The 11,451-nt window shown below is 29.9% G+C and overlaps 1 protein-coding gene across 1 annotated transcript; it reads left to right on the top strand.

Annotated features, from left to right (window-relative positions):
• Window positions 1–941: 941 nt before the first annotated feature.
• Window positions 942–3,695, top strand: LOC115958367 (anthranilate N-methyltransferase-like). Its single transcript, XM_031076781.1, has 4 exons — window positions 942–1,276; window positions 2,473–2,783; window positions 3,041–3,105; window positions 3,399–3,695. Exons 1-4 carry the CDS (start codon window positions 942–944, stop codon window positions 3,693–3,695), a joined length of 1,008 nt encoding a protein of 335 aa, XP_030932641.1.
• Window positions 3,696–11,451: the final 7,756 nt, after the last annotated feature.

Here is an 11,451-nt window from a genome sequence, read left to right as displayed (position 1 = left end):
ACCCCTCCACTGTTGTGGCATTTGCTGTGCCACTTTATGTAGCACAAGACTTATTCTGAATGAAAGAGCTAATTTTGAAAACTTTTGGAACAAGCTCATAAACGAGCTTTGACAAATGTGTGTGCTGGAATCCAAGGGTGTCACGTGCACCCAACAAAAACCATGTATGTATGGAATTTTTTTTTTTTTTTTTTTTTTTGGGTAAACTGTATGGAAAATGTTAACAAGAACTGCTTGGTGCTTATTAAGTACATAAAATGAGCTTTGACAAATGTGTGTGCTAAAATCCAAGGGTGTCACGTACACCCAACAAAAACCATGTATGTATAGAATTTTTTTTTTTTTTGGGTAAATTGTATGGAAAATGTTAACAAGAACCGCTTGGTGCTTGTAAGGAAAATGTTAACAAGCACCAAGCGGTGCTTGTTAAGTACATAAAATGAGCTTTGACAAATGTGCGTGCTGGAATCCAAGGGTGTCACATGCACCCAACAAAATCCATGTATGTATGGATTTATTTTTTTGTTATTTTTTTCTGTAAACTGTATGGAAAATGTTAACAAGCACTACTCGGTGCTTGTTAAGTACATAAAAAGACAAAGAAATTTGTCAAAAAAAGTAAAAAAAAACACTAAACAGTACCTATAAAACTGAAGAAAAAAATGACATAAACTATCAAAAAAAAAAAAAAAAAAAAAAAAAAAAAAAAAAAAAAAAAAAAAAAAATAAAACGAAACAAAAGTTTTGTCAGAAAAAATGTAAAAAATATTGTGGTTAACGGGCACCTTGCGGTATTTGTTAACACAACCTAATAAGTTTTACCCATTCTTGAATGCTTATATATATATATATATATATATATATATCAATCATTCAATTGAATATCTTGTACGTGAAGAAAACAAATAAGAGTTCAGTTCACTTTTAGTCCTAATAATATTATGGCCTTTCTAAAAGAATCCAATCCAAGAAATCTTGATAATGATCAAAGAGAAGAAAAAAGTTTCTCCTGTGCCATGCAGCTCTCGACCTCCATTGTGCTGCCCGTGGTCTTGCACTCGAACCCCGACGCAACCATGATGCTGGACCGCATTCTCAAGCTGCTGGTCAGCCACTCTGTGCTTGGTTGCACCGTGGTTGCTGATGTGGACTTTGGGTCTTTCCAGAGGCTCTACAGTCTTACTCCTGTGTCTGAGTACTTCGTGACTAATGAAGATGGCGTGTCATTGGGTCCCTACACGGCCTTGGCTCAAGACCAAGTCTTTATAAAAAGCTGGTTCGTTTTTTATTATTATTATTTATTTTCCTTTCTTATTTTGAATTTGAAAAATACTATAATTATAAACTATTTACAACATTTTTTTTTTAATATGATGAATAGTTATTAGTAAGTGAAAAAAATGATATTAACGATAAGTCCAGATGAAAACTAATAAGAATTAACCATGTCAATATTTTGTAAAAATATTATAAAATAATTTATAGTTATAAAATTACTTTTTTTTTTTTTGAGAATATTTTCCCTTTACTTGGTCTTCATTGATTGTTTGATTTATTTTTGCTTATTACCTTTGGTAATTGGTTACGAATGTGTGAAGTAAGAGAAAATCTAAACCATGTTTTTTTTTGTGCCATAACTTATTTATTTTATTATTATTATTTGATAATTAGGGTAGAGATGATTTGAATCCTAAATGTTTTTATTTAAAATACCAGGAGGTGCCAACTAGTGAAATTATAAAATTCTCAAAACATTATAGCACTTTTAAACTATAAAAATGGTGGTTAATATAATTAAAAATTGAATTAAATTTGAAATTAAGGTCAAAGTCTACTATCTGCTATATGCATATATGTAATTGCCCCTATATTTTACTATTTTTATTATGATAGGCTTTATGCCCTTTTTAATAACTTCGTTTCTTGCTTAATTCGGGTCAAATAATTACATTTGATATCAACAAAACTTGGTATAAAAAAAAAATTGGGCCAAATAATTGATGGGCAAAAGCAAAACAAAGTTTTGTTTAGTTGTATGGGAAAGCCGAGTCAATACAGAAGATTTGCAACTTTGACTTTTCTTGAAAGTTAATCATTTTTTTTTAATAGTAAAGAAAATTAATTATTTTTTTATTAGTGTAAATGACGAAATTCAAAACCAAAATTAAATTTCACAAAATGGAGATAGATATATCATATGGTCATTTATTGAGAGAAAAAATATATCTTATAAGATGTCGCTTTCATAACTTGTGTATGTTCTATACGTATGGGTTCTACATAAAGAGAAGATGGTTTCATGAAACTATCTCATAAGATTTGGTAGTTCCGCTTATGTGGTCCAGTACCACCTCAAAAGCATACTCAGTTCCCCAATCTAATTTTCAAAAATTAAATATGCTATTGTAATTGTGTAGCGCTCTTGAATCTAGATAAATGAAAGATATGGTATCTAACCAAAGCTCTTCATAGGTCCCAACTGAACGATGCAATTCTTGAGGGAGGAATTCCATTCAATAGGACTTATGGGACGCATTTCTTCAAGTATACAGACTTGGACCCCAGATTTAATAAGATGTTTAACGTAGCAATGTTCAACCACACTACTATTGTCATCAAGAAGATCCTTGAGTCTTACAAAGGTTTTGAGCAACTCAGGCAACTAGTCGATGTTGGTGGTGGTCTAGGAGTTACCATTAACTTAATCACTACTAGATACCCCAATATCAAGGGCATTAATTTCGACTTGCCTCATGTTATACAACATGCTCGACCTTATCCTGGTATTATTTCAGTTCATAATTTTTATTTTTCAGGTGTCGTCTTGTTTCACCAAGTTAAAACATGATTGATTCCCCCCCCCCCCCCCCCCCCCCCCCAAAAAAAAGGGAGAAGAAGAAGAATAAGTTAAAAGTTAAAATTTGATCAAATGTTTTAATGTTTTTGAGGAATAATAATTTTGGATCATAAGTTTGAAAACCTTAATAAGGTGTATTTTTACGCAATATATGTAGATATAAGGTTTTAATTTATGTTACAGGTGTGGAACATGTAGAAGGAGATATGTTTGAGAACGTTCCTGAAGGACATGTCATTTTTATGAAGGTTAGTTTCATATCTAAAAGGCATTATGTTACCCTTGACATAAACCCAAATACATTACAAACTGATTTGTGTTCCATAGGAAATGCTTTTCTTCTTATTTGATTGTCTCAATTATTCCCCATCCAATTGATTTGGTAATGGCGCAAAATATTATAAGAAACTGGCTATCTATTAGGTTGAAATGATATATATAAATATATATAAATATATATATATATATAATTTATACTAAATAAATAATATATGGTATAATTTTTCAAGAAAAATGATGCCATAATTGGATGATTTTTCAGTCGATACTTCATGATTGGAGTGACGAATACTGCTTGAAGCTGTTAAAAAATTGCTACAATGCTATCCCAAATGATGGAAAGGTTATTGTTGTAGAGGCAGTTATTCCAACTATGCCCAATATTAGCACTCCTATGAAGAGCACCTATCAATTGGATATGCTAATGATGACTCAATACACTGGAGGAAAGGAAAGGACCCAAGAAGAAATCATGGCCTTGGCAACCATGGCTGGATTTAGTGACATCAAATTTGAATGTTCTGTCTGTGATCTGTGGGTTATGGAGTTTTTCAAGTAAACGACTTGCTTCATGTAATATTTACTATTTAGAGATGCCCTCTTTCTTTTTATGAACGTTTATGTTGTGTCCAAACAAGGGATTTTGGTGTGAGATTTATTCAAAGCTGTAATTTGAAAAGTTCTAATGTTGATTTCCTTTGTTTGGGTTAATAAAAGAGTTATTTCAATGAGTTTGTGAAACCTTGATCTCCGTATTTTTAAGCATTAAAATCCCAAGTTTAAATTTTAAGGAGAATTGTGTCATTATCCGAATTTTATCAATAAAATCATTCTCATACCATTATCAGGATTCATTACATAGTTAATGTTACCATCACCACTATTGTTGCCAATATCATCCCATATATCTACTACCACTACCATCATAATTACTGTTGTCTTCATCGCCACTATCATCACCGCTATCATTATTATCACTTTCACTGTCACCACCACCATCACTATCACCACTCTCATGACTAATTGCCAATAATACCTGGACGTTACTTATACTATAGGTGACGGCTCTAAGCTTGATCACAACATTAGAAAATTGAGGGGTTTTTTAATCAACGGCAAGCAAGACATCTTTATTGCTTTCATGGTAATAGCAGTCTTTCCTGGTCTACCACGTTAGCTGTCTTGTTCTTGGCCTCTACTATATTGCATTTTGGCTCTATTAACATAATGAAAGCAAGTCTAGTAAAGGCATGAAAACCAATCCTTTAATTAAGAGCTTTATAATTCAATTAGTTCCTCCTGGTAATTCTAAAGGATATGTTTAAAATTTAAACCCTGCTCCCCAATTAAGGTGATAGAGGCATAGAGCAAAGCTTTTAGCTTAGGCAAACAAGACGTTCAAAACATAAGCATGAAACATATGATTAATTGACTTCACAAAAAGAAATATATAAATGATTCAAACAAAATTAAATAATATAATTAATAACGTAAAGTAATTATAAAACAAGTACTTTACTGTCATACAAAATATAATTGGTAATTTACATCTTGATACTCGCTCGTTTAGGATTTAATTGAGATTACTAAGATTCCTTGTGATCTCAAGACATCAATTGTCAATTGCAACATTATTTGTCTATATATATAATTCAATAGGTTGAGGGAAGAAATTTGAACCTTAAACTCTGAACTTTTTGGAAACATAAAGAAATGCCAATAATATTAATAAATATTTTAACATGCAACTTTATTAATTAACCAATTAAGAATTTTAAACAAGTAGAAGCTGATAAAAGAAATTCCTTATTACATAGAGAATGTTGGGAAATTTAAACCCTAATTAATTTTTGAACTCTTACTCTCTTATTCAAGAATAAGTGATTTTACTAGTTGAACTAACTGAAATCAATGTCGTCGATACCGTACCGGTATCAGCCGGTATGTACCGTACTGGTACGTATACCGGTATTGAAACGCCAACATTTTGTACCAGTTTAAATACTGGTCGTATCGGCCATATATCAGTCGTACCGGCCATATATCGGTCAATATCGGCCAGTACAGAAAAAAGCTTTTTTCTTTTTTTTTTTAGTTTTGTAATTTTTGAATTTTTGTAAGGACAAAATTGTAACTTATTTATATTAACTTATTAGTATTATTTGTTTTCTTAGTATACAATGAACAATTAAGTTTTCTATTTTTTATATTGTGTTTTTTTTTTTTTTCTTTTAATTGATACTAAAGTCTAAAACCATAAATAATTTGTTTTGAATTGAGATAATGTTTTATGGTAAACTTTTATATTTATTATAATACACACACACACACACATACATATACATATATATATATATATATATATATAATAAGTTGGATTCAAGTTACACCTGGTGTAACTCTAAGTAATGTTACATCACCCAATAACTTGTTATAAAATTCATATTTTGAAAATCCCACCATTGAATTACATGTTCTATATGTTTTTAATAATCATGTCAATTTTCATGTCATTTAGATGTTATTTACCATTTGATACATAAACTCATCTTTTATGCATTATTTTAAACTACAAAAATTTGAATTTAAAAAATTGATTGATGACATGACTATTAATTTTTTATTACCTTGAAATTTTGTAAGTATGGAGAATATACAAAGATAATGCAATCTAACGGTAGATTTATTAAAATTTGCATCCAATTAAAAAATATTGAGTGGTGTAACATTATTTAGAATTACAACAGGTATAACTTGAACCCAACCCATATATAATATATTTATAAATATAAAAAACTAGTCGGAAACCCGTGCAACGCATGGGAACTTACCTATTTATAATAGACTAAAATAATTTTATAAAATTTTAAATTGATTATGAAACTATACTATTGCGTGAATTGCTCCTATCTTTCAAAAGGGGGAAAAAAAATCAGAAAATTTACTGGCACAGCCTAGAAATTATTTTAACAAAACAAAATATATATGACTATCAAATAAAGAAATATAAGAGAAAGATAGGTTACTTTCAAGAGAATAATCTATAGTTATAACAGTAAAAATTTGTTAAACTGTTTCAAATATTACAAAAAATTGAACCCAAAAATTTAGATGGTCAAACTTTCAAAAGACAATAAAATTAAAAATCAAAACATTCAGAACCTACAAATTATTAAAAAAAAAAAAAAAAATTCATTATTGCAAGACAATTTCAGTAAGGATGGAAAGCTTTTCTAAGTTTTTTTTATCCAATTCTTCCTAATTGATGAAAAATTTGGTTCAAACATTGTCGAACACTTTGAAGGTGCAAATAATATAGGCTTCCAACAGAATCTTTAATTAATAAACAAAGAAGCATGACACCATAAGAGAAAACATAAGATAACGTATAGTGCATATACCTTACTCCACAGTTGTGAGAAAATATCCACACAAAAGGAATTGAAAACTTGTACATACGTCTCCATAAGGTAAAGCTTAAGGTTATATAATCTAAAATAATATAGAATATAGCATCTTTGAACCACACAAAAAAGTTAGCAAACTTAATACAATACTTGTAGTTATACTATATATTGTAAAGTACTACTCCATACAAAACAAAAGCAAAAAAAACTAATTCAAAAAAAAGAGAAAAAGTAATAACAAGCGTACCAAAGAAATTGAAGTTTAGGGTTTTCTCTCTTAGTGGAGACGGACAGAGGAGATTGCTTTAGGGTTTTCAAAGATTTTGTCTCTTATATATATATATATATATATATATATAAAAGAGACTCCTGTTAGGACTCTCTCATTATTTAGTTTTAAAAATTAAAATTTTTTTAAATTAAAATGATGATGTGGAAAATTGTGAGAGTTTCAAAAGTTTTGGTTTTATATATATATATATAGATAACGATAAACCCGAATCAGTACACCGGTATTAATCGATACCGAAATATATCGTTCTACTGATCAAATCGGTACAGCCTCCGATACAAAATTGACTCTCTTGACTGAAACTCACTAACAGATTATAGGTGTCTTTTTTTTTTTTTTTGAGAATTAATTATAGGTGTCTTTTGGTTAAAAAAAATATATATAAATATATAATATAATATACTCCATTAATAGCTACTGTACATGATATTTAAAAGGAAATATTACATTTACCAATTTTTTTTCTCACATCTTCTTTTGATAATATCAATTGGTTCATTATTAAGCGCACTCCCATGTACACAAATTCACATTGGGTTGAATGTTTTTTACTTTTTTTTTTTTTTTTTCTTTTTTGGTTAGCATATATTAACCCAAATTAAATAATAAAATCTCTCACGTGCTTCATCTTAATCCTCTAGATTTACTATATTTGCTATCATTTTCAACTGAAGGTTTGCAAAAAAAATTTTAATTTTTGGTCCAATGAATAAGGTAGTGTTTGATACTCTACAAGCAGATAATACATTACAGTACAATGCCTTTTGACAAAATCTCCCACGTTTTCGTTTTCGTTGTCATTGTTCTCGCACTCTCCCTCGTCCCTCGTCCCTCGTCCTTCCTTTTCCTCCTTTTTTTTCAGGCCCCACCTTTCATATTTGGTTGTTGCAGTGGTCATCGTGGCTAGAGTGTGGCTCGTATCTGACGACTCGTCAGTGATAATATTGGTGAGTTTAATGTTGATGGCAACGGCTCTATTTGGTTTTGGGTTTTGGTGCTAGTGATTTTGATAATTTCCATGGCTGGGGTGAGTTGTCGGTGTCGATGGTCGTTACTTAGTTGTTGTGGATTGTTGCTAGGTCGGGGGTGGGTTTGGGTTACAGTGGCAAGTTTGGTTTTGGCTTCAATTTAAATAAATAATGAGATGTATGATATGTTGTTAATTTAAAAAAGAATTTAAAATAGATATGTAAAATTATATGTAAAAATTTAAAATAGACGTGTGCTTTAAGGACACACAATAGTATATCATTTTTGGAAAAAGTTTTATTGGAAATTGAAAATATTTTGATAATTTTTTCAATTTCCAATAAAATTTTTCCAAAAAGGGATTTGTTTAACCGGGCCCAATTATATAAAGTGGCTTTTAGTGACATAAATATAACGTTATTTTAAATATATATATATATATATATATTTCAAAGTAAAAAGAATAGAGGTAATTCTTCTTCTTTTTTAGTTAAATATTTTTATACAAAAGAAATTAAGAAATTCTTTTAATGAAAAGCATATATCCATCAACAATTTCCAAAAATTATTCAAAAAAATTCAACCAATTTCTACCATTTCTATACCAATTTTCTACAATTTCCATAATGAGAACATCTATAAAAAAATTTTAAAAAAAATCAAATCAAATTCAAAATTTTCCAAATCCAACTAAATTGGCGACAAGAATCTATCAGTACCCCAAAACATCAAAGATAAACACCATAACTACCACATTCAACCATAGACTAGCCCCTACACAACAACCCAATACCACACAAATCCGAAACCATCACCAGCAAGTCGTCATGAACTCGACTTTCAAACCATATAATTGGGTTTTGGCAATGACAAATCAAACCATCACTACCAATGACAAAATCCAAACACCCATATCATCAAATCCCGCCGTGAGCACAATTAATAATCACAATCAGTCTAAAACCCAAGACCACCATCAAGACTCAAAAACCAATCAATTTTGTGCGCTTCAAATAGGGCTGACTCAAAACAATTTGGGGGCCATATAAGACAATAAATTTAAATGAGATTTTTAAATATCTACATACAAATTAAAGAATTTTTATTTAACTTTCTATAAAACATATGTTTTTTCTAATTAATTTTTTTTCTTTTTAGATGCAAAATTATTAAGTAAGTTTTTTTTTTTTTTTTTTTTTGATAAAGTCAAGACATCAATCGATTTTCAGCATAGGTAGAGATTAAATTTTAGATCTCTTACTCAACCATCAGAAACTTTACCAGTTAAATTAATTGGAACTCATTAAATAAGTTTTCTTATTTAGGTTTAATTAAAACTTTTTTATATCTTATCCAATATCCACTCAATCAACACACTCATAAACAATTTTGGAGTTTCAGTTAGGTTGAATTTCTATTAATCCAATATTTTGCAGGCCTTCTTAGAGGTAGGGGGAAGAATGCAAAATCCACTTTTTTTTTTCTTTTAAAAAAATTAAATATCATCCTACATTTCTTTGAGCCTTTTTAAACATGTTGGGGGCTTTTTTTTTTTCTTGGTTTCAATGGGGGCCTTAGTCCTTGAGCCGGCCCTAGCTTCCAATTGATGCCACACACCAGTGATTGGGCCAAAATGGCAAAATACCCATTTCTCACAAACTTTCTAACAAAATGCCTCATGTCTGAAACTATTTAGGGATATGTCCCTATTTTGAAACTCGATTTTCTAAAAATTAAATTTCAAATGTAAAACTCAATTTTTAGATAATCGAGTTATAGCGAAATGAAACTTTAAAATATATATATATATATATATATATATATATTTGGAACTCAAGTTTCTAGTGTAAAACTCAACTTGCTAAACCCACATGTGGAGGAGGAAAAGTTGTCTGAACGGGGAAGTGTGAAAGAAAGAGAGAAGAAAAGGCATAGAGGAGAAAGTGAGAGGAAAAAACATTCGCTTGAGTCTGGTGAAATGTGTTTCCTGGATCTCACAAGTTTTAGGCTTTTAGCAAATCTTTTGCAATGATGCATGGCTTAAAATTCTTTGGAAGATTGATTCACAAGCTTAACGCCTTGTTCCCAAGGCATCTTCATATTATTAGTAATTAATAGTGCAATTGACCAATTTGTGATATGAATCTGATACCTCCTAGACCCACTCGATTGTTGATATTGAAAATCGAGAATCGATTGATACGATGCCCATTGTCGATGCTCTCGTACACCATTTATTTCCTTACGTTAGATTAAACGTACTAGATTTAACCTACTATTTTTTTAACTTTAAAAACTACATGATAGATGAATTCATTTTTTTTAATGAACATGATAGATGAGACCATTAGAGCAGCCTTTTTTTTTTTTTTTTTTTTCCTGAATGGAGCACTCATTAGTTTGTAAAGGCACGTAAGTTACCAAAGCATCAAGTATAAAATTCTCCAGCACCTAAATAAAGAGTCTTTGCTTTGTCAGCTTCTTACTTTTCAAAGTGAAGGCGTGACTGAAGCATCGAAATCAAAAAGTATGGCATTGTGTGGATAAGAATTCTTTGAGGAAAAGTTATTTTGTCTTCCTCTTTGTTTTGGATAATTAAAAGTTATTTTTATCTTCTAAACTAAGAATGAGATTAGTTATTGTTAGAGTATTCACATTCGGTGTTTCAAAAGCACCAAAAATACAAAATCACACCAAAAATCATATAGTGGACAGGTATATTTACATGTTCCCTCATCCCTATAGCTCATCTTAAATTTTTTTTTTTTTTTTTTTTTTTTTTTTTTTTTTTTTTTTTTTGTTTCTAAAAAAAATTATTCAATTCTCTCTCTCTCTCTCATTTTTTTTTTTTTTTTAAAGATACCTTAATTTAGTAAATTGTAAAATAGATGATGTTATATAGGGTGGATTGTTATGGTTCGTATGTAAAATAGATAAAGTAGTTTTTTGATGATAAAAATGGATTTATTTTGAATTATCAAAAATTTGTCAATGATGCAAGATTGCTTGATGTTCTATGAGTACCTTTCATTTTTTGCATTCTCATGTTCTTTCTCTTCTGGCCATTCCCCTTTGATTTTCCTTTTATAATGGGTTTGGTTTGGTTTCTACAGAATTGAGATGCCTTTGGTTTGTTAGATAAGCCATGGCTTTCTACCATAAATCTGAGGGGTTCAAGAGGCTTTTCGTTGGACAAATGATTGTGGTAGACTTAGCTTAGTAATTAGGGAATTATAACTTGCTTGGCTTTAGTTACAAAAAGAAAATGCTTTCTTGAAAAGTGAAAATTAGGTGAGGGGCATTAATTGTAGTGGGTGATTACATTGATAGAGACAATTAAGAGGAAACAATCAAGAAATTGTCATGCATGCTATAGAATGGAGCGGACCTAGGATTTCAAGTTTCAGGGAAGTCGGAGTATAAGTAAAAAAAAAAAAAAAATCATGAAATTTTAAATAAGCATCTATTTAGTATTAACAAATCATCAACAAAGAAAAATATACAAAATCATTGTTTTGTAATACATTATAATGAAACCATCTACAAACAAAGACAAAGATACAAAACACCATTGTTTCTTACTACATTAGAGTACTTGCATTAGCTCATACAGAAATTTCTATCTATTTTAGCGTAATAACCTACTT

The sequence above is a fragment of the Quercus lobata genome, chromosome 8 (assembly GCF_001633185.2).
Source record: "Quercus lobata isolate SW786 chromosome 8, ValleyOak3.0 Primary Assembly, whole genome shotgun sequence".
NCBI lineage: Eukaryota > Viridiplantae > Streptophyta > Magnoliopsida > Fagales > Fagaceae > Quercus > Quercus lobata.
This window is presented reverse-complemented; position numbering and strand designations above follow the sequence as displayed.